This window comes from Letharia lupina, assembly GCF_014066315.1.
Source record: "Letharia lupina isolate WasteWater1 chromosome Unknown contig_4, whole genome shotgun sequence".
In the NCBI taxonomy this organism is placed as follows: Eukaryota; Fungi; Ascomycota; class Lecanoromycetes; order Lecanorales; family Parmeliaceae; genus Letharia; species Letharia lupina.
Window position 1 is genome coordinate 1,028,133 of NW_023502973.1, and position 27,767 is coordinate 1,055,899.

The following is a 27,767-nucleotide window of genomic DNA, read 5'->3' on the forward strand; positions in this document are numbered from 1 at the left end:
GCCTCGAAACCTGGCTAGGGCTAGGTGCGATTCCGAAGAACTCCAGACGTATTGTCCAGGTAACCCTTTAGGTGGGGCGTTATCCGAAGTCTGAGCGCAAGAGTCTTGGCGGGTGCAGGACTTTCGGTGCAGACCTCTGTACTGCAACCGAGAATGCCTTCTGCAATATCGTCTTTCTCTGAAGATGGAGAGATATTCCAGCAAAAAGGACGAAGGCAATTGAGTACAAGACGGATAATCTGTAGACTGTAGATACCTAGCGAACCCGAACCCGCAATATTAATAATTTAATGGGCGGCTCCGTACAGGCTAATCTCCAGAGCTTCTACAGAGGTCTGCACCGAAAGTCCTGCACCCGCCAAGACTCTTACGCTCAGACTTCGGATAACGCCCCACCTAAAGGGTTACCTGGATAATACGTCTGGAGTTCTTCGGAATCGCACCTAGCCCTAGCCAGGTTTCGGAGCTTACTGCCCCTATCAAGGCTAAAAATAATACCTTAAATCCCATCATGCGCTGTGAGAAGATATTTTTAGGCTTCCCCTCTATAGGGCCGCTTTTTAGGAGCGAGGGAACATCCCTGAAAAGTCTCAAACCTTCCTTTGGGAAGTAGGTACTCCGTATCGGTCAAAACAGTAAAGCAGAGCAAAGTAATGACAGTCGCTCAGCGCTCTGCTACTCCACGCAGGAAGAGGAGCACTCGCGAGTGTTATCCCTGTGATGAAAGGGACAATTTGTGCCTTGTCTAGGAATAGAAGCTCGCCGTGACAGGGGAACAGAGAGCTGTCTAACATACACAGCGTTCCTTCCATGCAACGTGATCATCCAGGAAATTGCTACAGATAGGTGTAGCTAAGACGTGAGAAAGACAGGCAGGAGTTATTGCTATAAACAGCATCTAAATGCTTGGAGATCATCAACTTCGACAGCCTCAGGCTTCTTCTCATCATCTCTCTGAGTCGATTCTTACCTCCAGCTCAGAGTGTCTCCCTTTCGCCTTGAGTTATCCTGCCCTCCTTCTTTATCTTCATAGAGACGTTGACCCAGTCGTGGCGTCTCTACGCCACGGTTGGCCAACCTCATGGCGTAAGCATGCATGAAGCTTGCATCCCCCCACCACTACTACATTTCGGTAGCCTTGTCAGAACGACATGCCTCATAGTCAATCTTTCCTACAACGTCTCGACAATGGTCAAGAAACAATCTGTGAACAATGCCTATCACATTTGGCTCCGTTGGTGACATAATCTCGGTCAGCTGCCTCATCAAAGACCTCGTCAAGTGTCTCGACGAGAGCCGTGGGTCACCGGCGGAATACCAGGCTGTCATACGCGAGCTATGGAGCCTGGACCATGCGTTGCTGGAAGTCGAATTGCTGCTTCAGTCTTGCGCGCAGTCGGTGGAATTGAGTGGCCTACGCAAGGACGCGAAAAGCTGCGCGGAGCAGTGCCGCAAATGCATCGAAGACTTTCAGAATAGGATGAAGAGATATCAGAGATCCTTGCGTAGAGGAGGCACGGGAAACCTGTTCAGGGACACCACTGCGAAGTTCCGGTGGCATGTCTCGGAAAAGGATGACTTGGCGAAGTTCAGGGCAGAGGTCACTGCGCATTGCCTGTCGCTAAACATGCTCTTGGCTACAGCTGGCACGTGAGTGGATTTAGGCACTCCCTAAGTCTTGCGTTCCCCGAGCTGATGAGAACAGTAAGCTTACGATGTTGAACGATGAGGGCATGCATAAGCGACTGAAGCAATCTGATCTAGCTCATGCGAGCTCTTCAGCAACGCAAACCTCGCTCCTTGTGGATATAAACACCCGCTTGCAGGAAACCAATACTCTAATACAAGCAGCAGCGTTGGAGTCTAAGGCGCTGGGTTCAAGAATCGACTTGTATGCGAAATCTTGAATCAGGTAGCTTGCAGTTCATTAATCCGTGGCTACAGGGACTACTTCAGGAATCTGGGGACTGAACTCCTGTGAGTCTAGATACTAAGTTGCTTCACTCATACCAAAATGGACGGGCTTGACCCTAGAAACTATTCATAGGAGAATCAATTCGATGACCTGCAATGCAATTGTATCTCTACAAGCCTGTATTCCAGCTCAATTGAACCGAACTTGGACACAAGACCCCGTCATGCTTGAAGATGCTCTTGGTCGAGTCACGCCGTTCCATTTGGAGTTCATTGACTCTTGGGAGGTTGGTCACGTGAAGTTGCGGTATATGGCATATCGAGCTGACCTTCAAGGTTTTGGAGTCCGTTCTCGAAGCACGCTTTAGACAACTTCCGGGGCATCGTAAGATCAAGCGGAAGGAATACGTTCTGCGGGCAAATTTCAGCAACAAGGATGTCGACAGCAGCTCCATTGCTTTCAATCGCTGCTTTCTCCCGGGCCAGCATTATGACATGAGCATGGACTTCAATGCCGCACGCGCACAGAATTCCTGCCCAGCCTGTTTGCTTGATACTGGGGAGGCGTCTGACGCACGAGTGAAGTGGTGAGGCGTCTACCTAGGACTGTGACTCCGGATGCTTACTGCCAGTAGCAATGGGTGTGGTCTCTGGTATCAGCGGATAGTAGAGACCATCGCAGATGTGGCTCCTGTTGTACCAAAGACCGATTTACCAATCAAACGGCCATGTCTGAAGAGACGGCGAGAAGAAGAGCCCGGGAGTGATGATGAGCCGAGACAGTTTCGCCGGGTTCGTATCAGATGTCGCCAACGAGCAAAAAACCAGGATAGCCAAGACGAAGCAGAATTTGAGGCCCTAAGATCTGGAGAGGAAATGATAAGATGTATTTGCGGGACGCACGATGACTTGGGGCTGCTTGGAAACAACTTGCATTATGCACCTTCCGCAAGGAAAATCAGAGCGTGGCTTATACAGTGTGGTGATTGCAAAGCCTGGCAACACCGAAGCTGTGTTGGGACTGCGAACGGCAACAACCCGCCGGGAGGCTTCTACTGCGAACAGTGTTCGAGGGTGGAGCCAGTTGACGGCCTCTTGAATGAACATGTCGAGGAGTACACCATCAAGTGTCTATGTGACTCTGATGAGGATGACGGCAATACAGTATACTGCGACCGCTGCAGCACCTGGCAGCACATTGCATGTTACTATTCCAACATCAGCATGGCCGAGCTAGAATCTCTCGATCACTTGTGCGTCAATTGCGATCCACGACCACTTGAAGGGGATCTTGGCGAAGATCTCACCTGGCGCGGTACGCCACACGCCCATACGTGCAATGATCCCCAACGTGCTGACGCTTCCTAGATGCAATACTGAGAATCGATGAGGGTCTGAAAGATCTCGCAGGTTGAGAACGCTAACAAGCGAGTCGTGATGACCCCTATCGCAACCAGTGCCGCCACCATCGACGTACGGTCACAGTCCGATGGGAACACCAGCCGCGAGACACGACCTTCCCCCGCCTCCACTGCCTCCCCCAGCTCACACTGAGAACATGACCGCCGGTAGTGATTCGGGTTGGGCTCGGGGGAATGATCCTATTGGGGTCATTGTTTGGGGGGGGGAGGCAGGAGGGTGGCAGGCCAAGGTCGCATTTTTCGAAGACCCGGGGCTGCTCGGCCAGTGGAGACGCCAGATGGCCACCACGGGAAGGGTCGGCCCTCCAAAGTTACCGGCGCCTGTTGCGTGCTAGACATGAAGACTCTGCTGTGCCCTTGATCTCGCAAAAGTGCACTTGGTCGCCCGAGCTATGGGTCTCTGTGTTTCCGGCCACGTCCCATGGTTGAATGTTGGTGTGATTATGTTTGGACCTTCCGCTTCGTCCTCAAAGCCCTTGGGGAGCTTACTTACGGAACTACGGTGAAAGCCTTCCGGGTTGTAATGTACAAGCGCAATGCTTCGCTTTTCCGTATGCCTAGCAACCATGCAGTCCAGTAGAAACACCAGCCATCTACAAGATTGTTCTTTTTAGCAAATCCTGGAGCTCAGTGCCCATTGCCCAACAACGGCGTATCCTCATTATCCACGCTTCCACCCTTCCTCGTCCTCCTCCGCCGTTTCTTTTTCTTTGACTCGGCAGCCGGGGTATTCTCTTTCCTGCCATCAGGTACATCCGACGGCTCGTCTCCTTGGACCTGAGCGCCCCCCTCTCCGCTATCAGAACTACTCGTCATCTCCAGCACCGTCTTTTTAATCCCCCCCGCGTCAACAATTTGTTCGGTGATACTACCCGAGCGTGCAGCGCCTCTCTTTGTTTTCGGCGGTGACTTCGTCCCCGAATGCATTGACCCGAGTGTGCTTTCGGAATTGACTCGGGATCTGTGCTTCGATCCTGTTCTGTTTTCGCCCGGGCTATCTTCTTCACGCTCACGATCGCCGTTTTCAGCAAGGGCAGCTAAGCCTCTGCGGGACTTGTTGGGACTTGGTGGGGATGCTCCAGGGGGGATGCTGCCGTAGCCGGCAGCTACAGCGAGAACGCCGTCCTTCGCATCTTTACCAGCAGAGCTGAGTAGGCCGGCGCCAACCGCTCCCTGAGCGGCTATGGAATTACGAGGGGTGGTATCGGAATTGTCTGAGGCTTTCGACATGGCGTCGCCGAGCGTGCCAGATCCCGGCTTGATCTTTACCGTGTTGTATCGAGTCTGTCTAGGCCGGCTGGCAAGATTTGAGGGGCCCAAATGCTTCAAGTGGTCGCGTATTTGAGGCTTTGGTTTCTTCTGGCCACCTTCTCGATCAGATGTATAGGCTGTACTTGAGTGACGTCGTAGATCCTCGGGACGCCCATTGGCTTCGTGAGCGTGAGTATCGAAGCTTGTTGCATGGCGACGCATGGCTTGGTGCGGGTCTTTCTTGTCCTCACCGAGGTCGATCAGGGCCTCCTCACGGTCGGCCAAGTTGTCCTCCACATCAGTGATGACTTGGCCCTTAGGAACTCTCGATTTCGGTGCTGGGTTCATACGACGGAGGCCTTTTTGCACGTCAATATAAACGTCAGACTCATCGATAATTTCTCTGTATGTCGGTCAGTAGTGGACTCAGGTAATCGAAGGATAATGCACATACTCGCCAATAAGCTCCTCAATGACATCTTCTAGTGTCACAACACCTAAGGCGCCATGGTCCTCTCCGGGAAATTCCGAGACAAGAACCATGTGCGATTTTCCCTCTTGAAAGAAATTGACAATGTCCAAGCAGCTCGTCTCGGCCCTTGTTTCCGGCAGCGTAGCCAAAGCAAAGTCCCTCACGAGTTTCGCATCTTCAGGATCATAAGTGATGAGTATCTTAACGAGGAGCATTCCGACGAAGTTCTTTTGATTGTCCGGTGCGTGGATGGGTATTCTAGAGAAACCAGCACCAAGGATGAATTCCATGGTCTTCTCGTTGAGAACGGTATCTGCAGACAGCGTGAACGTGTCCTCCATCGGGGTCATGATACTGCCGACGGACTTCGCCTTGAGATCCAGAACCGCGCTGATGATGGTGACCTCGTCCGAGTTGAGTTGCTCGCCGTCCGCGCCAAGACTCTTATGCAGAGTCACGAGTGTCTTTAGTCCAGCCTTTTTATACGTCGTACCGTGATCCTCTCCTAAGAGTCTGTCAAGGAGCTTCGCTGTAGGCCATGCAACTGGCGATAGAATGTACATCAGTATGAGCACTAGAGGTGACATCCATGCTCCTATCGGGAGACCGTAGCGGACGCAGATCGATTGGGGGATGACCTCGCCGAAGATGACTATGAGCCTGTCAGGTATAATCCAGAGAAGCTATCTTTAGCACTCCTCACCAATAAGGACCGTACTGCCCAACACAGCAGGCCATCCACCACCAAGGGAGCGATCCAGCACAATAGGCAGAGTCTCGTTTGTGATGACATTGCCCAGCAGAAGTGTCACCAGAACCCAATGTTTCCCTCTCTTCAGCAACCGTAGTACCCTGGCAGCATGGTTCCTTTCAGACCCTTCGCCAGACGTCTTGATGACCTGTAGGTATATTTCATCCTGCACTTGATCAGCTGTTGCCCCCTTCTGCCTAGTCCGCTATAGCATTGTAACTTACCTGACCCATCAATGCAATGGTGAGGCCTGCAAAGGCTCCGCCGAGAAGCACTAAAGCAATAGCAACAGCGAGATAGATCCATAGAGTAGGCTTGTCGGGTGACATAGGAGGTTCCTCATCTTCTGCAAACACGGTAAAAGGGCCCCTTCGCTGAGGAGCAGCGCGTAGGAGTGGCAAGAAGCCCAGCATGAAGAGCTTTGCCAGAGAGAGAAACAGAGGTCTCGCGGCCGTGTAGCCATGTGTAACGCGTGGGCCAGATGCCTGAGGGGGCTGGTTGTTCGACATGTTCGGAGGGTATTTGGGGGGGGGAGAAAGGGCCGGTGTCAAGAGAAGACAGCGGTGAGTGGGTTATGCTTATGCATATTTGGTGTTTGGTGGGTGTAGAGTCCGAGGATGAGCGTTGAAAGTGAAGTTACCGTCGCTGTCTTAATTTTAGCGCCTTCGCGCCTTCCCCAGAATTGCCAAGAAAAGGGTGGGCGTGAAAGATGCAGCTGCCAAGTGATTGTGTAAGGTACTAGGTGTACTCGATAGCATCTTTGATTTGATTCACAGATGGCCCTGCATTAATTCTATCTATACGAATGCTAGATTGTGTGCGAGTTACGTTGGAAGCCTTGAAGTCAAATGCTGACTAGGTAAGTATGCTACCAGGACCTTCAAAATAGATGCTGCAATTGATGATGATAATCACTCCATTCTTCATTAGTGACATCACATATACCCCCAATCCTAATTCCCATCGACTCCCAAATTTCCTGCTCGGACCGTTCTGCATCACTCAAGGCTGCCCCAATCAATGAATCAAGCATATTTGACCGCACTCCGATGTTCATCATCGAAAGGGTTGCTCTCCGCAGTGGCTTCCGCATCCTTGAAAGGATTGTCCTCCTCGCTGACAGCTGAGACTGGCGTCCTCGCGCTTCCTTTTGCGGATGGCGTATAAGCTGGTGGCTGTGATTCCCGATGCTCTTCAGGACTCCGGTTGTACTGCAACTCGATATTGCGTCTTTCGGCAGCAGTAAGCTTCTTTGCTTTGCGCAATTTGTGAGTCGCAATGCAGGCGTAGACGAAGAGGGTGAAATGGATGATTCTAATACCATGTTTGTTAACGAGTGATGGCCAAGCGTAGCAGCTCACAACCAATCAGCTATAGACCGAACAACTTACAGAATGAGTGCCAGAAACACATTTGCTGCGATCTCAGTCCGTCCCAATGTGTAGATCAGCGGGTTACAGATCTGACTCCAGTAATTATACTCGTCGCATGGCACCATGCCATCGAATTCAACCAGGACGGGCTGCCAGTACCAGAACCAGCCGTCACCAACAGAGAAGACAAGAGAAGGTATAGCAAGGCCCCAGACGAGGAAATCAACTCCGACATTCCAGCCAGGGTGGATTGGCCGGCCGTGGCGCTGGAAAAGAGTGAGGAAGAGGACGAGAGGGTCATAGAAGAGGGCGAGGAGGACCTGCAGATACCAAGGTCAGTTGAACGGCCAAGTCAAGGGTCAAGGCGCTAGCGTTGGATGTCGAATATGGCTCTGCTATCGACGTTTCGAAAGGCGCATGTTTGAGGAGGATAGTGGCGGATGTGCAGAATAGCCGCAAGGATTTCCAACTTACAGGAGCAAGAGGTAGACCATCAGTCCAGTCATTACCACCGTAGTTCATTTTCGATACCGAGGTGGTCACGGCGAAAAGGATCATAGCGATGAAGGCGAGAGGAACGGCGAGGGCGCGCAAGCCGAGCTTGATTGGCCAGCGACGATCATGGTCGTTGAGCTGTCGCCGTGTCTCGGCGGAGATTGACATACGCGCCATAACGGAGCTGAGAAGGTAGACGATGAAGGTAGAGTCGAGATGGACTGATGGCAGCAGAGTCGTAGAGGAAGTTGAGTGGGTTTACTGGGAGAAGATGTCATGTGTTCTCCGGGGCAACTTAGTGTTGGTGTTGTCGTAAGCTTTGCCTCCTACCCTCCTTGGAATTGAGAATAGTGACGCATACCCCGGGTTGCCCCACGGCCAGATTCGGCAGTCGGCCAGGCTCATCCATTCATTCTAATCATACATTCATTTACATGCGGGGCTGGTGGGGGCTTATGAATTAAGTACCTTACGATCAAGGATGTTCGGATGGCATTCAAACAATTGCATGCTCGGGCATGCATGTCAGTCCATAAGTCGATCTAAGCATAAAGCAACTCTAACATACGAAGTCCCACACATCAACCGGTCTGTCTGTCAGCACCTTATGGTTAATGCTGCCAAGCTTCAGAACTTCAGTCTCAAGTCATGGTTACGATGGTGATGGGAAGCCGCCACCGCAATCAAGCATTTCTTAGCCCCGGAGTGAACGAAGATCCCTTGGATCGAAAGCTCTCTCGGCTTTTCAAAAGTAAAGATACAACCGTAAAGTAAATACAATCCGAAAATACCTGCAAGAAATGTCCACCCCCACCCTGGAGCCGCGTTACAAGCTCATCTTCACCGTCCCTCACTCATCCCTCGAAGCCTGTAAATCCGCCGTATTCGCAAAAGGTGAGCATCCCGCATATTCTCGTGCCGGTAAAACAAAAAAAAAAGAGTACCCCGTCATTCACCCATTCCTCCCATCTTTCTTTTGCCACATCCCATACCGTATTCCTTTTGCTCATGGGATCGACCCAGGAGCTGGCAGCTACCCCGGCGGCAAGTATTCCATGGTCTGCTTCGAGGTACCGGGCACGGGCCAATTCCTACCCGGCGAGGGTGCGGTCCCGAATATTGGCGCGGTGGGCAAGTTGGAGAGGGTACCCGAGACGAGGGTGGAGGTGCTGTGCGTGGGAAAGGACGTGATGACCGGAGCGGTGGATTCGTTGAAGAGGTGAGCACTGGACCCGTTTCCGTAACGGTGATCAACGCCGTGGGCAGACCGTGTTGATCCTGTCCCTCCTCTTCACCGTCGCAACCGTGTACTCGCAGGCGATAACCTGTATGTAACCGCAGAGCCCATCCGTACGAGGAAGTTTCCTATGAGGTGTATCAGATGGAAAATGTTTGATAATCCAAACTGTGGGCCGATGCGCTTGTGGCTTGCAGCAACGCAATCGGGTTGGCAGGCGAACAGCCAGAGGGAACCGGCAATCATAGCGGCTGAGAGTCCAAGAATACAGGACATATTCAACGCTGACCAGGAGATCTCCAAGACGTTCATCCGGTCTATTGTCAATGTATTGGTACACAGCGAAATCTGCTAGCGTTAACAAAAAGCAGTCACATGGAAAGGTAGCCCCTAAACATTGACACTAGTTTCATTACCCATGGATTGTCGGAAATAATGCTTCGCGCACTGCACTGTGCATACGTTTTGTAGACTAGAGTAACTTTCTGTTACGCACTGCTAGTCCACGAGGATACCACTGTAATTACACTGAAAGTATGATACAAGAACCCCTTGCAGCCTGCGGGAGGAATGTTCTTAAAGCCTTGATCATACCTCAAATGCCTCCGCAATCCAGTCCATCTGTACCGCACTCACGCCTTTTGCGTAGCTGCGATTTGTGAAGACGAACTCATTGAACATGATCGCTTCCACTTTCTTGCCAAACAAGCTGCTGGAAGGGTGTATGGCCACAACTTGATTTCCAACCATGGTCTTGTAGCTGCCGTCTGGACACAGTCGGGCCGTTTTGGCTGCAAAACCTTTCAGGAAGCATTTCAATATGGAATTTGCAAGCTCGGGCGTGATTGCTGAGGTTGCTTGATTTTGTATTAGCTTTAGCAATTTCAATTGCTGGCACTGAGCCCGCAGCTGCTTTCGAACATCCATAGCCGCTTTCATGGCTCTATGCGATGCAAAATGTCTCTCCGCCCAGGCTTTCCTATCCGTGTTCTCTGCTGCGTATGCTTGGACTGCTGTTAATAAGGTCAAGTGATCTCCTTCCCTTTTGTAGAGTTCGCGTCGAGCCACTTCGGCTTCCTTTTTCTTTTCCTCGGACGCCAGGTTGAGGAACAAATCCTCCACACTCAAGCACGAGATAATGTCAATAACCTCGGGTACGCAATTTAGCGCTGGTTCAGCCGCTGCAATGAGAGCCCTTCCGAGAGACACAGTGACCGGAAGCTTAGCAATCTGCAGACCAATGTCGCTTATTCCTCCAGAGTCAGTCAGCGCTCCGAGCAGATAAAGCTGCAGCAAAGCCTTTTCCAACGCAGTCCGCGGCGGAGGATCAAGGAACGAGAAATTAACAACATCGTTGATGCCTCTTGCTTTCATAGTCAAAATTGCATGGCTTAGATCGCATCTTAAAACCTCCGGCGTGTTGGATTGTTGCATGGTAGAATAGTCCGGTTCTGTATACAGCCTGTAGCACTGTCCTAACGCTTCACGACCAGCACGCCCCTGGCGCTGTATGGCCGAACTTTGCGAGATCGGTTTCACGAGCAACGATTCCATCCCAATGCTCGTCCGAAATTGCTTGATCTTTGCTTTTCCACTGTCTATGACAAATCGGACCCCTGGGACTGTCACTGAGGTTTCGGCGATGTTCGTTGCGATGATTATTTTCCGCGTATTTGGAGGAGCAGGCTGAAATACTCGCTCCTGTGCAGCTTGCGATAGGGCGGCGAAGAGTGGTAGGACTAGAAGCTTCGGTAGCTCGGGCCCCATGTCGCGGGCATACTCTTTGACGAGGCTCTCGAGGGATTCGATAACGTTCCGTCCATGGAAGAACACAAGCACATCCCCTGGCATGGGTTGTTGACGGTGGATCTGGAAGATCATTCGAAGAGACGCCTCGACGATGTCCTGGACTGGCTCTGCCGTATACTTAAGATCGACAGGGTACTGGCGACCTTTGATATAGCAAGTTGCTACACGGTCTGTAGTCTTCAATTGCGGCTTCTTGACCTCGTGATGGGAACCTTTCACGGTTCCATTGCTGTGGATTGCAGTGTCACCTTCTTCATCAGAGGAGGAGATGCCGGACCATTCAGACCCTGACTCGTCTTGATGCTCAAGCCCATCGGTACCATTCCCATGTTTCTTCCTATCTGCATGGACTCCATTCCCTGCCTCTCGCCCATATCCCTCCTCAAAGAATGCCCTCAAAGTCTCCGTCTCGGCGGTTGCGCTCATGATGATAACCTGATTAAAGAATCAGCGTCCCTTTTCCAAAACGTAGGGCCAACTCTTAAAACAATCTTGGTGAGCACAACTGGGGGTAGTGATCTGTTTCACGACAGAAAGTCGAACGCGGTAAATAAGTATTTAGTAGCACAGCGTGTAAAGAAGACCAGCCCGGCCCCAGGACAAGTCTCGAAACCCAGACTGGAGTCTCGGACAGAAAGGAGTAACTCCGAAATACAATGTACCTTCAACGGTATCCCCCCTCTTCCCTTATTTTTCCCTGCGACCATGTCCCTCAGAAAACCCAACAGTAAATCGACATTGACCCCCCTCTCATGGACCTCATCCACGAACACAGCACTGTAAGCTTTCAACCATGGATCTCTCAACATCTCTTGCAATAGTGTCCCCTCCGTAACGAACTTGATCCTCGTATTCGGACTCGTAGACTGATCAAACCTCACACTGTAACCAACTGTGCTTTTCAGACTAGATGAACCAAGCGGTGTGCCCATTTCCTCTGCTACTCGTCTAGCTAAGGTAGTAGCCGCCACCCTTCTCGGCTCTGTGATGGCAATACAGCCGCCGATTGTAACAGTCTGGGGGGAGCGGTCCATTGGAATGGTGACCGACTGGGATTTACACCATGGCTCATTCACAAGCATCTGCGGCACTTGCGTACTTTTCCCACTACCAGTCTCACCAACCAAGATGATGACGTCCTGACCGAGAAGAGCCTCGCGAATTTCCCTAACATGGGACCAGACCGGAAGGCTTTTGCGGGAAGATTCCAGCCTTTTGGCTCTGTCTCTTAGATTGTGGCTGCCATTTGATGGTCGAACGAAGTCCTCTGATAGGCCTTTTGATTTGGGTTTTGCCAAAGTGGCAAGCTGCAAGCGATCAGAACCGTTCGATTGCGAGCGCTGGTCGTGGTTGCCCTCGAAATGACTTATTAATTTAGCGTTTCTATGTGTAGGCAGGCTCCTGCGAGCAGGTTCTAGCGATATGGCACGTTCTCCGAGGTGAGTCCGATCCACATGCTCTCGTTTCCGTTTCTTACTCTTCGACGAGTTATCCTCGGTCAATAATGGGGCAGTTTTCCTGACCACGGTCTCCAAGGGCACAGATCCTCCATCGTGGTTTTTATGCACCCGCTCGGGCATCTTTGCGTCAAGTTCAGAAATTAGATATATCTTAACCCTATTGCAAGATTAATTCTAGTGTCTGAGAAAAAGTGACTTTAAGGGCCCTCGGCACTTTCCACGCCCCCAAACAAAAGAACGCTGTGTCCTTCGGCCCGTCCCTACTCTAAGCCTGCAGCGTGGGGGTCGGCACTTCTTCCTTCCTTCTAATCCTGCCACCCAGATGAATATCATAACCCGGTTTTGCACACCCAGACGCATTTACTTTACCTCTACTCCCTACTAACAGCCTCTACCCTCTCCAAAACCCAACCCCCCTTTTACCCGCCCTTCAACAAATCCAATGCGCCCCTCTGCCCCGCGCCCCCTCGTCGCCGGTCCTTCAACCGGCCCCGAACGACCCTTCCCGATCCGCCTCTCAGGACCCATAGTAAAGGGCTTCGGACGTGGTAGCGCAGATCTAGGGATACCGACGGCGAATATACCGTTGGCGGGGCTGAGCGTTGGAGGAAATGAGGATGTCGAGAGCGGAGTTTATTACGGGTGGGCGGGGGTGGACATTGATGATACAGGGTTGAGGAAGGAGAGGGGGGGGGAAGGAGAGGGAAGAGGACCAGGAGGAGGAGTGTGGGAAATGGTGATGAGTATTGGGTGGAATCCTTATTATAAGAATGAAGTTAGGAGCGTGGTATGTACCTCCTGGCTACGTATTTTTCCACGCATGCTCTGCTGTAGAAAGAAAGAAAGAAAGAAAACGGTTGAAGCTGATGGAGGGCATCAAACTGATCTGTTATGGTAATCCAAGGAAGTCCACATCATGCACGCTTTCCACCACGACTTCTACGGCGCGCGGATGAATCTGCTGATTTGTGGGTTTATACGGCCAGAGTATGATTATGTGAGTAAGGAGAGTTTAATAGAGGATATTAATGTGGATATTGAAGTTGCAAAGAGAAGTCTGGAGAGGGAGCCTTATCTGAATTTAAAAGGGGAGAAGTATCTGTTGGAGTTTGGGGTTGAAGGGCATGAGAATGAGGTGGCGAGCTGAGTGATGTATGGATGTGGGGATTTCTGAGTGTGGGTACAGACACATTGGAAGATTCATGAAGCGTGGTGTCAAGCTGGGTAGTCGCACGAAGACATGGGATAGAGATAGGGGATAAAGCAACGGACGCGTGTACTATGAAGGATATTCTGCTGTTCACAAAGACATTGTCAGGTGCGTTTCAGTATAAGTGAATGCGTTATTGACGTCTAATCTGTGGGATATGTACAGCTGTGCTGTCATAATTCATGCCAAAGTGCTAGCCAGCACCAAGCGATTGGGCGTCCATGCCATTCGATTTTCCCAATGGACAAAAGAAAGCAAACGTCGTAGTCTCATCATATGCAAGGAAGGACATTCATAACGAACAACATAGGAATATCGAAGACATCCCGCTTCACTGACCAGCAGAGCATGCATTCGACTTTGCCATCATCATCTCCAATCTGGGTCATACCGGCATTCCCATCTTTTCCAGACCGTGTAGCATCCCTCTGCCGCTTCAGCCGTGATCCAGCTTCGCTGTCCAATGTCTTGTCAAACTCAGCATCCCTCGCTGTCTTGTACTTCAAAAGTTTGCACGGTGTGGTCACGCTCCCCCTAGAATCTCCAAAAGCTAAATGAGAGTAGTCATCAAAGAAATCGCACGCGCTCTCGTCATCCAACAATTCCACTATAGACACCGGGTTCTGCCGAGATTCGTCGAGGGGATCAGGTCTCGAACTATCTGACACTCGAGGAGTGATGTTATCGCGAGAAGTTGCAGTTCCCATACCGGAAGGACCAGAAGTGTCACCCCCCTTGTTCACGTTGAGGTTGGGCTCCCTGCCCAAGAGGACAGCTTTCCTCCAACCAGTAAGAACACTAAAACCTTCACCCACCGCTACCACTTCTCCAGTGCGTCGACAAATTATTGTGGGAGTGCCGGTTGCACTCAAAAAATCGTCATATTCTAGTAGTGTTCGCTGAAGGCACTTTTCCATGAAAACTCGGTCATCGTCATCCAACTTCGTAAGAGATGAGATGAAAGAAGGACGAATGGAAGCGAGTGCCTTGGCAATCCGAGCCGTCTTAGACGGGGAAAACCGCTTGCGGATCAATGCCATCAAATCGTGGAAAGCCTTGGTGTAAGAATAAGGCTCCGTCACGGCATTGTAGATCATTGAGGGTTTCCGGTGGCGGCGATTGGAAGTCGAAGGCTGAATTTGGATAGAAGAAGGTATCGTTGCCGTTTGGACAGTCGGCGTTGAGGGTGAGGCCTGAGAACTGTTCTGCTGTTGCTGCGAAGAGGTCATTGGCCGGAGTGTTTCTCGGAGCTGTGCCTGACGAGATGGGTTAATATTAGTGTACATACTCTTGACGGACGGACTCTCGTCGATACCCGCCGTCATACCTTGCGGACTGGACCCGGAAAATGATGGACTGGGATAGTTGTTATAGGCGCCAATCGGGTAGCCAGTAGGCTCTTCCTGCTTTACCAACCCATCCAGTGAGTCCTCGTCTTGTCCCCTCAAGTTGAAAGGATCGGCTTCTTCTCGTGAGCTAGGTCGAGAATTGTGTATGACCTGGTCTTGAGGGTAGCCGTAGGGTTGGGCGGCCGATCCGTAGCCTGGGGTATTTACACCTGGCACAAAGTTGGCGTCATCACTAGGATTGAGAGTCCCCGTGCTTTCGCTTGGAGGAGTGTCTGCCATACCAGAAGTGAGGTGAGTTATGTATGCTAACTCCCCATACCCGTATTGATTCGCGAAAGAGTTTTCCTCTGTGTTCGGATTGGGATAGAATTCACCGACAGAGAGGTCTTGATTCGGATTGGAGAAACCGAGGGTGTTTGGCTGCTGCACAGTACGACTGTAATCTGGCAAGATCGGTTGTTGATGAGGGCCGAGAGGATATGATTGTCCCATTGACATCTGCTGGCTAGAGTAGGGTTGAAAAGGCATCTGGTTCTGCTGCCCGTGCGTTACGAACAATGGGTAGGTTGGGTTTTGGCTGGCATAGAGGCTACCTACTCCCGGACTGGGGAAACTTGACCTGGGAAATGGCGGGCCACCATGCCAGTCATTAGAAAAGTTGGCAAAGTGACTGTCTTTGACTTGATCCTGGCCTGGAGTTAGATCCTCGTCTGGAGCATCTGCCAAGTACTTTGCCTTCTTCCTCTTTCCGTCCTTGCAAATCTTCTTGTCGCCACACCTCTCGCAAGGCCGCTTGTCACCTGTCAAGCATAAGCGTCATAGTCGAGGACCATGGTGGCAAGTGGTAGAAGGGACTTACTGCAGGTCAGATGAGCACGTTGACAATTCTCGCAGGCCCGACGAGCTTTTTTCCTCTTGACCCTGTTGGGATCTTTGTTGGCAGCCTTTTTCACCTTGTCATCGTTCGGCTTACGGGCTGACAAATCGCCTTTAGAATCGGTGGTAGGTGTGCGCATGTCGTCTGAGTCTTGACTGTCACTGTCGTCTGATGACTCCGACTGCGATCTTGAGGAAGCATTCTCATCTCGGTCCAAGGCCATGATATATAGCTAGCTCACGCGGCTACCAAAAGGCGCCAATGCGGTACGATGCCAGAGGTCCAGATAGCCTGGTTCATGCAAGTCTAATGCTATTTCCCGTGCAAGTGGAGCCTGGCTGTGCGATAACCCAACGCCCTCCTCTACCTTCACCAATAGCACGACGAGAACAAGTCTTCCTGCGCCCTAGTCACCCTTTCCAAGCTGCAGAGTCCCAAGAAGCCAATCAGTTCCTGACGACTTGCGTAATACTGTGCAGCGTTGACGGCGCACGTGAGAGAGAAAACAGTGTCCACGTAGCCTACTACCGCAGGAGGCAGTGCAGATTGGAAGAAGGAAGCTCTGCCGATATTTTCAACGAGATCTACTTGGGGTGCCTGGGGACAGCCTCAAATTCGAAATTGAGGGGATATCCCTTGTCCAGTTGCGAGAGAGTGAGCGACCGGATAGCTGCAGATACGTTGGGACGCCTTGTTTTGCTGGACCTTGGAGATTGGATGGACGGACGCAGGATTCCCTCTGATGCAAGGCTTGTCGTGTAAAGTTGTAGGACGACTTGATGTGCTGGATCGGATATTTGGAGCCGTATTTGATTTCTACGTCCGTGATGGTATGGTAGTAATTCGGATGAGAATCCTACGACTGAGATGGTGGACTGGGAGGGTAGTATTCTTATCGTCTCCGAATTGGAGTGGAATGATGATGATGATGATTAGACTTAATGTATTATTGTGATGGAGCAGGTCATCATGATCATAATTACCATCTCATGCAGCAAGGTGCTACTCTCATGTCATGTCATGTCATGTAGCAGCAGTAAGCGGTCAGTCTCTGATGAACTTGGGTTCACGGTTCATTGGGGCAGGTGGCACTAAAACTGCTAAAGCGGCACCTAGGATTTGGTGGCCGCTTGCCCGCACGGAAAAACTGCTTTGTCCTCCCATTCATTGGCTCCCTTGTCGTCATGCTTTCATTCTCAATTTTGGAAATTTTAACTTGCGCACTATTGCAGGACGCTACTGCTAGTTACCTAAGCTCCTAAGGTACCCTCTTACCTCACCCACACCAAATCCCTGCTTTTTATTCTCTGGAAAACCCACAGCTCTGGTTCGCCAGCGTGCTTGCATGGCTTGGGTCAAGGGCGATCATGCGCTGCAAAGAAATCAAAGCAACAACATGGCACAAGATGCGTCGTTGGCTCAAGCTAATGCACAGAAGCCTTCTTGAACAAATATTGGCAAGCTGATCTCATGACCTCAATGTGTCGGTACCCTCGTACTTTGAGGTTGAATGACGATCATGTACAGCTGGAACAAGGCTACCAACCATCGGGTGTGGGTGATACGGCTCCTTGTTGGTCTGAGATTTGACAATTTCAGCTCGATACTCATACATCATGCAGGTATGCCTGGAAATACGGAGTAGGGCACTGGCTTTATCATTCCTTCCCACACGCCATCGTGATCATCGTTTTTAGCTATAATTAAAGACTAGAATCATGTACGGCTATCTCCCAGAAGCGAATCGCGAATTACCCCCTAAGATGGGGGAATCAGTTTGACTCCTTTGAGGTAGAAAATTCAGGTAACAAAACAAGATTGGAAGCACTGTGAGTATGCTCCCGAGACATGTCTCGGGACTCAACCATGATATTGATTGGAAGGGAATTCTGAAAAGTGTACTCACGTATCCTTCGGCCGAACCTAAAAAACAGATATCTGGTTTGACCAATCAACATATGCCCAAGCCGCCAAGTAGAGAAAATGTGACAGCTGTTGCATCGACGTACGGGAAAGGTGTCATGATAACCGTAAGGCCCGCCAACAAGGTAGTTGCCCACTAACGTGAAGTTCGTCAGTGGAAAAGCTTTGGTCAGAATTGCTCCCTGCATTACCTGATACCCTAATTTGTTGTACACTATCAAACATTTGTTAGCCTGTCACTGTCACACCTGGCGGATACCGCGTCAGACGTGGAACTCTAGATAATCTTACTTTGATCACCAAACAGTGGAAACGCTGCAGCGAAGCTCGAGCGAGCAAAGCTGTTTGCCGCCAAGGCAGACGCGGCATATAGAGGATATGCATCCACCAGAAATGTGAAGATTCCTGAAAATGTAAGTAGCATGCTGATACTCGTTCAGTAGCTATTCATTGAAGTCAAGGACAATCCGCAGCGACTCACCCAGCTGCAAAGATAGCACTTCCTATGATCGGCACTGGGTAGAAGTTTAGCTTAGCTCAGGCAACTCCTCTTGTTCCTCCTCACCTATCCAATGTACGGAGGCATACGTGGTCCAGGCAAACCTGCACCGAGATCAGCTCGCGATTTGCGATTTGAAATACGACAATAGATGATGCGCACCAGAATAAGCCAATTGGCACGAGTATCCCTCCTGCAATCGCTGGGGGCAGACGGTACTCGGGTTCTGAACCCCCAGACTCCCCATCTTCCTCTTCTTTTTTCCGGATTAGCCTAAGATAATTGTTGTGCCACAGCGGGTCCGTTCCTATTGCAACCAATTGGCCTACCAAAAGGCCCGTGAAACTCAGGCCGACTTGCCACAGCTCAAATCCATGATTGTTCGTGAATACGATTTCGAAAGCGCCAAAGAAGAGATAGAGGACCCCCAACAATATCGCGGAGAACAGGCAAAGATTCAGGACCATAGGCTCTAGGGTAAGCAGCAAAAATGGCCGATAACAGGACCGCAAAATAGTCTGCAAGATCGAGCGTTGCATAATCTCGATTGGCGCTTTCCATCTCTCATCGCCAGTCTCTTTCCGTAGCTTCGCAGCCTTATGACGAAGAAGGACCGGATGATAGGTCTCGGGCACACCCAATACGATCAAGCCAAGCATCAGCGCGGACCAGATGATGAGCACATAGAAAGTCCACCGCCTGATCTGTTAGCCTTTATTCTACAAGTTTGCCTGTTCGACTCACCAGGTAGTGTACTGATTGATGAAGCCTGCGATAATGGGACCCACTGGCGGCCCGATGAACGGAGAGGCCGTGAAGATCATCATTGGAGCTTGCAGTTCATTCCGTACAAACATATCGCCAACCGTGCCCCCAGCCACACTCAAAAAAGCACTGCCCGCAATACCGTCAATGAACCGGGAAACAAGCTCTGTTCCAATGTTCTTTGCCACCGCACAAGGAATAAGCCAAACCAGGAAACATCCAAATGAAAAAACGTAGACGGGACGGCGGCCATAGAACTCAGATAAAGGCCCAAGAATCATAGGCCCAAGTCCCAACCCCATAACGAACAAGCTCAGTCCCAACGTAGCGACGACTCGGGAAACGTGGAACTCCGTTGTAATTTGACCGTATGTTAACGTATACATCGACGACGCACATGTGACACACGTTGAGCCGGCGGATACAATGGCCACGATCACCCACTTGCGTGTCTTGCTCAAGGATCTTGGATTCATAGGATCAGAGTCACCATCGAACCGAACTTCGAACTGCTTATTGGGATCTTGTCCCTTCTCTGCGTCCTTGGTAGTCCCTTCATCATCGTTAAAAGCCGTACAGCCGTAGCCGTTGCCATAGGAGCGCGACCTTTGTAAATTGGCAGAACCTCCTTCGGTGCTTCGTTTAGGCGACAAGTCCGGCGCAGCGGCAGCTCCTTCAATCGGTACATCTTCTCCCTCTGATCTTGTCCATCGACTCATCGTCTGCGTGGTAGGCTTCTCGACGCTTGGGGCGCTGTGCGAGGACTGCTCTGAGGTAGCAAGGGTGGAGTCGGAGTGGCCAGAGCCCATCCTAGAACGAGAGTGAGCACAAGTCGTTCTGTATGGGGCTTGAATCATTCCAATCGCAAGACATAGATGACTAGCAGCTCTTTACCTTGAGAGGTAAACACCGGAATATCCCCAGTATCGGAGTGATTTAGCAACAGTGTTGGAGGCGCCGCCGAAGACCTGAGCTACGTTCAGAGAGCTCTGTCCATTGACTTGCTATATATGCATTCCTATCAAGCTGCAAAACGCACAAAGGAGCGAGAACGACGGCAAAGCTCAGAAAGCAATCCATATTGGTAATGAACAGTTGCCAATTTTGACTAAGTTACCTATGACGGGCTTTTCATATGTAGTTTGCAGGGATGATTGAACTTTGAACAAAATCCTTATTGCCGAAACCGCTAAGGAATGGCGGACACAACCCTAGCATATGAAATTATGAATGTGATGTGCATCGCGGTAGATAGCAGAATACGAGGAAGATCACCGTCCATGTTAGACGACCGAGTAGTATCATCTGACATGAATTGGGAGGCACTGCAGATTCCAATATGTACATCCTTACTGTTCAGGAAGCATATCTGTCAACCTTTCAAGCGCAGCCTCATGGCGCTCCATGGCCCGTGTACTTTGAAAACATTGTCACTATCAATGGGTTTCTTGGAAGACGACATAAAGGAAAAAGCCTGTCGAGTGTCCATGGAACGAATGGTAAGTAGTTAAGCAGTATACAACATAGTTGAGTAGACTTAAAAAGCGCGTGGCTAAATGTGGCGATAGGGCAGTGCTGTCCGCGTCATTGTGCGTCCTTTTCACAGCTGGCGACGGCGCCTGAATCATTGGCGCCATCACACTTCCTACAACATCTATACTCAAAGACCAATGATATCTGTTTTATACGCGCCCCGTGAGATTTGGAGCAATAATGATCAATTGATTATTCTCAGATGGTCGAGTCTAAAGCAGGCTTGCTTGATCCATGGTCCGAACCCAATCAAGGCAGCGGAGGCGAGCGAGCAATCGCAGCGTGACAACAAAGATGCACTTCCCGAACTATCAATGGCCTCTCATTATATTACAATAAACATCCATATCCATATCCATCATCCTCTGATCCTTGATTCTGACTATGCTCTCCGTGCCAGTTCCACCTCCTATATCTTGCTGTCAGCAAAGCTCTTATCGTGCTATGAAAGCCGACTTGTGATTCAAGCAATCTCATTGTTCCCTTTGTGTATTTACTACTTCCTCCGTACACACGTCTACACGGCCTCTATGTCCATCTCTTGCGCGTGTAACGTGTGCTGCTAGAAGTCCTTGGCTGATTTAAGTGGCTGTCAAGCAACTATAGATTGACAAACAAGCTCTGTCTGCACGGAGTGGCCATCCATAAGTGGAAGGCATCTTGATACTCAACATGGCAGCACTCATACAAACAATAGCAGTCCTGGACAATTCTGGCAAGGCGATTAGCACAGTAAGTCACCGTTTCATTCACACCTCCCAGCCCAACTAGCTGATCCCTGCGTCACAGAGCAAGCATCTTGTCAATGTCTTCAGAGAAGCTAAAGCTGCGTATCGCGAAAGAAAAGCTGAAGTCGTCGCTGGCCGACACTACGAAATCGAGGACAAGAAAGCCCGCAAGGGTCTAGAAGCAGCTACAGTCTACGATAATCGCCCTGCAGCAGGCCCCCGAAAACATTCCCGGCCACATCACGGCAATCGCAGATCATCCACTGACCATCGACGCCCAGAAGAGGCCTCTAGAAGCGAGTCAAACACGATCTACCCATCATCACACAACCGTTTTTCGCAAGAACTTCGCACTCCACGTTCTCCAACGTTCCCGCACCAGGAGCTTACAAGAAGACACTCCGGTCTGGACGACGTTGTTGTGCCACGAGCCCCACGCCTTCCACCCCGATCCATGACTTCTCCCTCGTCGCCTTCATCAATCATAGATATGGACCTGGCATATGGCCCTATACCTCCACCTCTCCCTGTGGCGAATCCGGCCGACGACTCTGAATTCAAAGGCCTCGTCAACAAAGTGAAGGCTCTCCTAGAAGAAGCGGATTGCCTACAGTATTCCGTATCCGCAACAATAGCCTCCTTACAGAAGAACCCTGACGCTATGGCCGCTGTCGCTCTCACGCTGGCCGAGATCAGTAATATCGCTACGAAAATGGCGCCAGGCGTCCTCGTCACCATGAAAGGCAGCGCTCCAGCAGTCTTCGCCTTGCTCGCGAGCCCACAATTCCTGATCGCTGGCGGTGTTGCTGTGGGAGTTACAATCGTTGCACTAGGCGGATACAAGATCATCAAAAAGATAAGGGCGAACAACGCCGTGGAGGATCCGGGGATGGATGAAATGCTGGAAATCGGAGGAGATGTCAGCGCGATTGATAATTGGAGAAGAGGCATTGCAGAAGCAGAAGAGCAGAGTTTGGGGACCAGTGTGGATGGGGAATTTATCACTCCAGAGGCATTCACGCTGTCGAAGTCCAACCTAAACGACAAGAGCGCCTCAGAGACCAGAAGAAAGGAAGTTGGGAGTGGAAGCAAGAAGTCGAGCAGTGCCAAGGGCGCAAGTGAGACATCATCAAAGACAGGCTCCAAAGGAAGCTCAAGGGGAAGCTCAAGGGGAAGCTCAAGGGGAAGCTCGAAGGGGAGTGAGCAGGGAGGGTCTAAGGGAAAGAGAGAGAAGAAAGCCAAGAAACCCTCCCCTCTACGATTAATGTTTACATAACAGCAACACTACACCACTTTGACGCGATTGACCCATGATGGGGGTCTTAGTCGTCTTCTGAATCACGGATTTCTGGGCGTCAGACTGGAAGATCTGATCGTCTGGGCCTTTCAACTAATATGGAGAGCATTCCTTAGCCAGATTTTGAAAACAGCTTTTACCTCACGACTTCAACCTCCTCGACACATACAAGCCAGTCCCCACTCTAGAGTACCCTGCCATCTTCAAGTCAAGCCTCATTTCCAGTCGCGCCCACACAATGCACGCGAAGGCCTTCCCACTATTCCACCAGAATTCATCTTGCACATCGCCGGGTACTTCAGGAATGTCAACGTCTTCTGTAGGTATTATCGTCGCCAACTACTCATAACCTCTGTCAGTGAGTGCTATCACAGCCCAGGTCACGTCAGTTTGATACTCTGTCACATGTTCCCCTACGCTACCTTGGCGATGACCAGCAGCTACCTGTGAAATGATTTCAGCGCGGAGGCTGGAAGGTGAAGAACCTGTGCTCTATAGGTTACTGACGCTGAGAAGGACTCGAGTCTGAGAGCGGACTAGCGGTCTGAGGCTGGACCCGGATCTATTGTTCATGCAGAAAACGATCAAAGGCTGGCTGGGATTTTTTGATATGAGGCGGCATGGGGGGTGAAGAGAAGAAATGAGTCGCATGAAGCTGAGAGAACATGTGCCCGGGATCGACTGGGGAAACAATGATTGGATGATATCGTTGGGAAGAGTGAAGCTGCGGGAATGGTCCACCTTTTGACCGCCTTGAAATCACACAAGACTCAATACTTGATCGATGACAAAACGGTCCTTCTCTATATGTGATCTCTCCCACCCTTCTCGTCCCATGCACCCAGAGCCCTTTGCTCCAAACAATTGCTACACTCCCGAAAATGGCAAGAATCAACATCCTCTCACTTCCCACCACCGAGATCCTTTGCGAAATCCCTTCCTACCTCCACCCTCACAGCCAAGACTCTATCTTCTCCAAGCCCCCCAACTGACACGTGGCCAATGTTCATCGAAAGCGCTCCCCCATCTCCATGAAATCCAACCCAATCACTCCATGCCAACCGGTCTTGCTCACCACGTCCGTCGCCGCTATGACGACCCGAACGCACCCACGCTCTCCGGCCCTCCTCCAGCCAAGGGTACGTGATCCCGAGCCCTTGCAGATTCCGGACCCGGTGCGCAAGCTCCCGGCGAAGAAGCGGCGGGGGTAGGTACCGGATCGGTGAGGTTGGCGAGCATGGGTGGGTGATGGTTTGGCTGGACGATGAGATGAGGGAAGCAAGGGAGGGCGATGGAGAACTGGGTAGGCTGGTACTAGTACAAGCGACGTTGGAGATCTCGAGGCCGGGAATATGATGAGACCATGACGTCCACTGAGGTACCTTACGTAGTGGATCTCGGATAATATGGTTTCTTCGCTAACAGCTTTCTATCAGGTTCTTCTGTCTTTTGACACCCAGCGGTGGGAAACGGTGGTAGGTATGGTGCACTGGGCTCGGCGGGCTAGGGGTTCGAGGAATGGAAGAGGATGTAGCGAAAGTCATGCATATCTTTAGAGCGAGTCTCAGAGTCTTCAAGTTTGGGGAGGAGAAAGCTTCCTTCCTCTCTTTCTTTCCATCTTTCCTTCCTTCCATTTTCGCAGCTCTTTCTGAACATCGACCAGAACGAATCGACCCTTTCCACCAATCGATATCGAACCACGAGGACTAAACGCACGAAAACAATCTCCGTTGCAGGCAAGGTTCACGAATTTCTAGGCAGAGTTTGCCAAAACCGCCACCTCTTCCCTAGTGCATATCGTCTCCAACCCCGGCAACCATGGGCACACACAAGTCAACATCGAAGCCGACGACACCTTCGCACATCAGGGATTCCTCGTTGGCCGTTCCATTGGTCATGATATTGACGTGTCTGTCGTGGTTGCGAAACATTATTCGGTGCGGGTGGTTAGTGATGATGGGTTCTTGTCGTTGTGGGATAAAGAGAAGAAAGGGGAGGGGAGGGGAGGGGAGGGACGATGTTAGATGTTCGGATGGGGACGTGAGGGATAGGGTGGTGGGGTTGGTGAATAAGAGGGGGGTGGATGCTGTGGTGGTTGTGATGACGGCGATGGGAGCGAAGATGGTGGTGAAGACGAGGGAGGTTAGCCGTGCTTGATGGTGCTGAGTGTAGGACGGCACTGTGGCTGCGTGGGGAAAGACAAGAGAGCAGAGGAGCGGTAGTGACATGCTGGAAGCACGCGGAGACGCACATTCAACAGACTTTCTCGATGAAATCAAGAATCGTTGTTACAAAAGAGACGCTCAGGACGCCACCCTAATGCTTCGCTAAATGCACATATAGATGTAGGCCCCAGGAAGGATCACCAAATCCTCTTAGCAGCCATACTATACCGAGTCACGCTCCCAAAAGATTCTTCCCCCCCTTTCCTCTCTCGTGCATCCCTCTCTCTCTCCCGCAATTTCTTCGCACCATCAGGATCATCCTTGTATATCCACCGTCTTTTATCTTCATCAACTTCCACAACACCCCAGCCTCCGAATCGTCTACCATCCGCGTGCGTGGAAGTGTTCTCCCTTTCTTTCATGCCTTTATAGCGTCGACGTGCGAAGGAGAGCAAGCACATGCCGAGTACGAGCTTGAAAGCCAAAAGGGCAAGAAACAGGACGAGGAAGAAGACAAGCATAGTTATGAACGCGATTATGTCATCTGTGCTCCAAGTCTTGCTATGTTCGGGCGCGAGCGTAGGATCACCAACGCCGAACGTAGAGCGACCCAAGGCGCGTCTGAAAAGCTGGTCAATGTGCTGTAGCGCTGCTGTCGTCGCTGGAGAAGCGGTTGCATTGTCAACCGAAAGGGAGGTGGCAGTCGAAGGTAGCGGAAGTGGCATGTGAGTTGCGAGGAACATATGGTAGGTTTGGACTGAGGCGCGGATGAAGAGGCAGGCAAGAGGAATTACCGGGAGGCCAAGACGGCGGGTGAGGTTCTGGTCTGCAAAGGCATTGGAATAGTAATCTTTGGCTAAGACGTCCAGGAATCGGCCATAGATGGCTGGCTTGGTGTTGTTGAACTTGGTAATATAGGCATGCTTGACCCAGTCGACGAGCATTTCGCTGCCGAGTACGAGGAAGAAGGGACCCATAACCTGGCCAGTCCATTCAGGGAACATGGTAAAGCTCTTGGGCAGGATGCCAGATCCTCCGATAGCAGAAGCAGAGGACGTGGCGGATCCTCCGGTCCCAACGCTCAGGCCTCCTGTCTCAATGATGTTTCGAGATGCAATAATTATGAGCATTAACCACAACTGGAAGCGTTCGACTACATCCGCGCATGTCAGCTGAAACAGATTCTCCTTTTCAAATCTCTTGAACACTGTAGACTTAATCTCGACGAATTGATTTGACATCAAAAGAGTCAGTAGAGCGTTCGAGTAAGAATTGACTGCCACATTCAGCGTGATGACCTGATAGAACAAAGCTGTCGCGTGGACCAGGTTGTAGCAGAGGGCCAAGATAAACAGCCAGAACGGTCTCAGGACCTTACTACGACCGTCAGGTTTGCGCTCAAGCGACTCCTTTGAGAAAAGACACTCGAGAATGTCCTGACCAAGTGCAGAGAACAATCGGTCGCAGACTTCGAGCACATTGTAGATGACGTAGAGCTTGATCGCAGCTTGTCCTCGGATACCGTGATACATCCGACTGGCATCAAAAAACATGAGAATGGTGCAGCTAATCATGATCAAGAGACCCTTCAAGATGTCCGCTTTATGATCGGGTTGTAAAGCAGAAGGAACAAATTTTGCTTTCCGGTGTCTTTGGCCAGAAGCACGTCGAAATTTTCGATACAGGTCCGGGGTCGACGGTGTAGCATTCGAGGCCTCTTCTATTTCAGCCTTGAGCGTGGGTGTGCAGTCTGCAGGACTTTTGGCAGTAGACGTAGATTTCGGGGCTGCAGACCCATCGATGCTTTCTCGTCGCCGTCGCCTACGCCACATTCTGCCTGTGCCAGCGTAAATGAAAGCACCAACGAATCTGACCTCCATAACAAGGTTCTCTCCCCAAGAACGACCAAGGATCGACAAAGCCTTCAGAAACCGTAAAGGCAGGATTGTAAAGGAGAATAGCCACGCATCGAGACAAGCAAGTGCACCGAACCATAACACTTGCTCTAGTTGAGGAGGTAGGAGTAAAAAATTCAGCAGGCGTTCAATTTTTATCTGGTATGACTCGTAAGGGAAGTCGCTAGTGATAGAGCGATGGATGTACGAAGGTGAAGGTCGCTGAGAAGAGAGCTCGAGCTGGAGGTATGTAGGCAGTGAAAGAGGTGGAACAGGTATAGATTGGGGCATCGGCGAAGGCTGTGGCTCTTCAATAACAGCGACCTTACCACCTGACTTCGTGTCTTCGAAACGCAAGGGCGTAATGATAGCCTTGGGCTGCTTTGTAGATGACGAAAGAGGGGCTTTTGCGGACCCATTGGCCTTTGAGGAAGATGATCTCCTCTTCGACAATGGCGTGGAAACAGTGCGAGCAGTCTGACCCGGCCTTGAAGTATAGTGCGAGTCTCTCTCCGAGAAGAATAAGGAAGTGTCCCGGCTCTCTTCTGCTGTTGCCGAAGGAGTACCAACAATGCTGATAGACTGGCTTCTGTCTCTCGTTCTGCTTTTCTCGCCCTTCGGTATTTCTCCCCCCTCCGATATAGTCCACCGTCCTCTACCCTTCGGTGTGCGCTCGAGGGTTGGACTGCAAGCATCGCTGAGATCCTCAGAAGAGTCGAGCGGTGGGAGCACCAACGGTGATGATCTCAAGTCGTATATCTTCGCGGGCGACAGTTTCGATACTTTTTCTTTCCCCTTGGATTCTCGTGCGTGATTCTCGAACGATGAATCCGTCTGGCTTCCGGACTCATCTCTTCTGGATCCCAACCTGGCCTTTTCAGGTTGATTAGAAGAGCCTGACCCGTCGGTGATCTCACGACTACGCGTCCTAGCGCTTCCAAGTCCATCCGAATGTGCAATCGCTGGGTCGTGTTCTTTTGCCCATTCCATATGCCTGTTTTCATTATCCTCGTCAAAGCCAGCACGCTCTCCCATGCTTTGAACCTGCTCTAGCAGATGCGGTCTCCGGCGGCCTAGTGCCGGTGGTTGAGCATTGTCATAGTCCTTGTCAACGCTGGATATGTCCTGAACCCCTCTTCCACTATAGTAGCTTCTGTACTCTGTTGGTTCTGGCTCTTCGTTCGTGCCGGAGGGTCGAGGCAGGTGCGGAAGGACAGCAGCCATCGACTGGCTTGTGTATCATGTTTCTATTGGCAGAAGTCTACGAGCTTTCGTCAGATCCACACACAGTGTAGCCATGAGCTTCGGTAAAACATGTAAGATAAGCTCGCTTCGACAATCGG

The 27,767-nt window shown here is 50.9% G+C and overlaps 10 protein-coding genes across 10 annotated transcripts; 4 read left to right on the top strand and 6 right to left on the bottom strand.

Annotated features, from left to right (window-relative positions):
- Window positions 1–1,213: 1,213 nt before the first annotated feature.
- Window positions 1,214–3,329, top strand: HO133_007897 (uncharacterized protein; the record flags this gene model as incomplete). The annotated part of the gene is made up of 7 exons (XM_037298765.1): window positions 1,214–1,650; window positions 1,706–1,891; window positions 1,945–1,977; window positions 2,048–2,201; window positions 2,251–2,501; window positions 2,550–3,229; window positions 3,283–3,329. 7 exons carry the CDS (start codon window positions 1,214–1,216, stop codon window positions 3,327–3,329), a joined length of 1,788 nt encoding a protein of 595 aa, XP_037156101.1.
- Window positions 3,330–3,962: 633 nt separating this feature from the next.
- On the bottom strand, window positions 3,963–6,318 carry HO133_007898 (uncharacterized protein; the record flags this gene model as incomplete). The annotated part of the gene is made up of 4 exons (XM_037298766.1): window positions 3,963–4,989; window positions 5,041–5,710; window positions 5,762–5,975; window positions 6,034–6,318. The coding sequence occupies 4 exons, from the start codon at window positions 6,316–6,318 to the stop codon at window positions 3,963–3,965; spliced, it is 2,196 nt and encodes a 731-aa protein (XP_037156102.1).
- Window positions 6,319–6,834: 516 nt separating this feature from the next.
- HO133_007899 (uncharacterized protein) lies at window positions 6,835–7,854 on the bottom strand (the record flags this gene model as incomplete). The annotated part of the gene is made up of 3 exons (XM_037298767.1): window positions 6,835–7,123; window positions 7,201–7,502; window positions 7,657–7,854. The coding sequence occupies 3 exons, from the start codon at window positions 7,852–7,854 to the stop codon at window positions 6,835–6,837; spliced, it is 789 nt and encodes a 262-aa protein (XP_037156103.1).
- Window positions 7,855–8,477: 623 nt separating this feature from the next.
- Window positions 8,478–8,900, top strand: HO133_007900 (uncharacterized protein; the record flags this gene model as incomplete). Its single annotated transcript, XM_037298768.1, has 2 exons — window positions 8,478–8,571; window positions 8,701–8,900. 2 exons carry the CDS (start codon window positions 8,478–8,480, stop codon window positions 8,898–8,900), a joined length of 294 nt encoding a protein of 97 aa, XP_037156104.1.
- Window positions 8,901–9,502: 602 nt separating this feature from the next.
- HO133_007901 (uncharacterized protein) lies at window positions 9,503–12,303 on the bottom strand (the record flags this gene model as incomplete). The annotated part of the gene is made up of 2 exons (XM_037298769.1): window positions 9,503–11,158; window positions 11,386–12,303. The coding sequence occupies 2 exons, from the start codon at window positions 12,301–12,303 to the stop codon at window positions 9,503–9,505; spliced, it is 2,574 nt and encodes an 857-aa protein (XP_037156105.1).
- A 322-nt stretch (window positions 12,304–12,625) lies between these two features.
- Window positions 12,626–13,330, top strand: HO133_007902 (uncharacterized protein; the record flags this gene model as incomplete). Its single annotated transcript, XM_037298770.1, has 2 exons — window positions 12,626–12,970; window positions 13,088–13,330. 2 exons carry the CDS (start codon window positions 12,626–12,628, stop codon window positions 13,328–13,330), a joined length of 588 nt encoding a protein of 195 aa, XP_037156106.1.
- A 335-nt stretch (window positions 13,331–13,665) lies between these two features.
- Window positions 13,666–15,842, bottom strand: HO133_007903 (uncharacterized protein; the record flags this gene model as incomplete). The annotated part of the gene is made up of 2 exons (XM_037298771.1): window positions 13,666–15,542; window positions 15,602–15,842. The coding sequence occupies 2 exons, from the start codon at window positions 15,840–15,842 to the stop codon at window positions 13,666–13,668; spliced, it is 2,118 nt and encodes a 705-aa protein (XP_037156107.1).
- Window positions 15,843–17,521: 1,679 nt separating this feature from the next.
- Window positions 17,522–19,615, bottom strand: HO133_007904 (uncharacterized protein; the record flags this gene model as incomplete). The annotated part of the gene is made up of 3 exons (XM_037298772.1): window positions 17,522–17,542; window positions 18,131–18,745; window positions 18,830–19,615. The coding sequence occupies 3 exons, from the start codon at window positions 19,613–19,615 to the stop codon at window positions 17,522–17,524; spliced, it is 1,422 nt and encodes a 473-aa protein (XP_037156108.1).
- Window positions 19,616–21,011: 1,396 nt separating this feature from the next.
- On the top strand, window positions 21,012–22,819 carry HO133_007905 (uncharacterized protein; the record flags this gene model as incomplete). Its single annotated transcript, XM_037298773.1, has 3 exons — window positions 21,012–21,071; window positions 21,129–22,333; window positions 22,744–22,819. 3 exons carry the CDS (start codon window positions 21,012–21,014, stop codon window positions 22,817–22,819), a joined length of 1,341 nt encoding a protein of 446 aa, XP_037156109.1.
- Window positions 22,820–24,726: 1,907 nt separating this feature from the next.
- On the bottom strand, window positions 24,727–27,648 carry HO133_007906 (uncharacterized protein; the record flags this gene model as incomplete). Its single annotated transcript, XM_037298774.1, has 1 exon — window positions 24,727–27,648. The coding sequence occupies one exon, from the start codon at window positions 27,646–27,648 to the stop codon at window positions 24,727–24,729; it is 2,922 nt and encodes a 973-aa protein (XP_037156110.1).
- Between the last annotated feature and the right edge of the window lie 119 nt (window positions 27,649–27,767).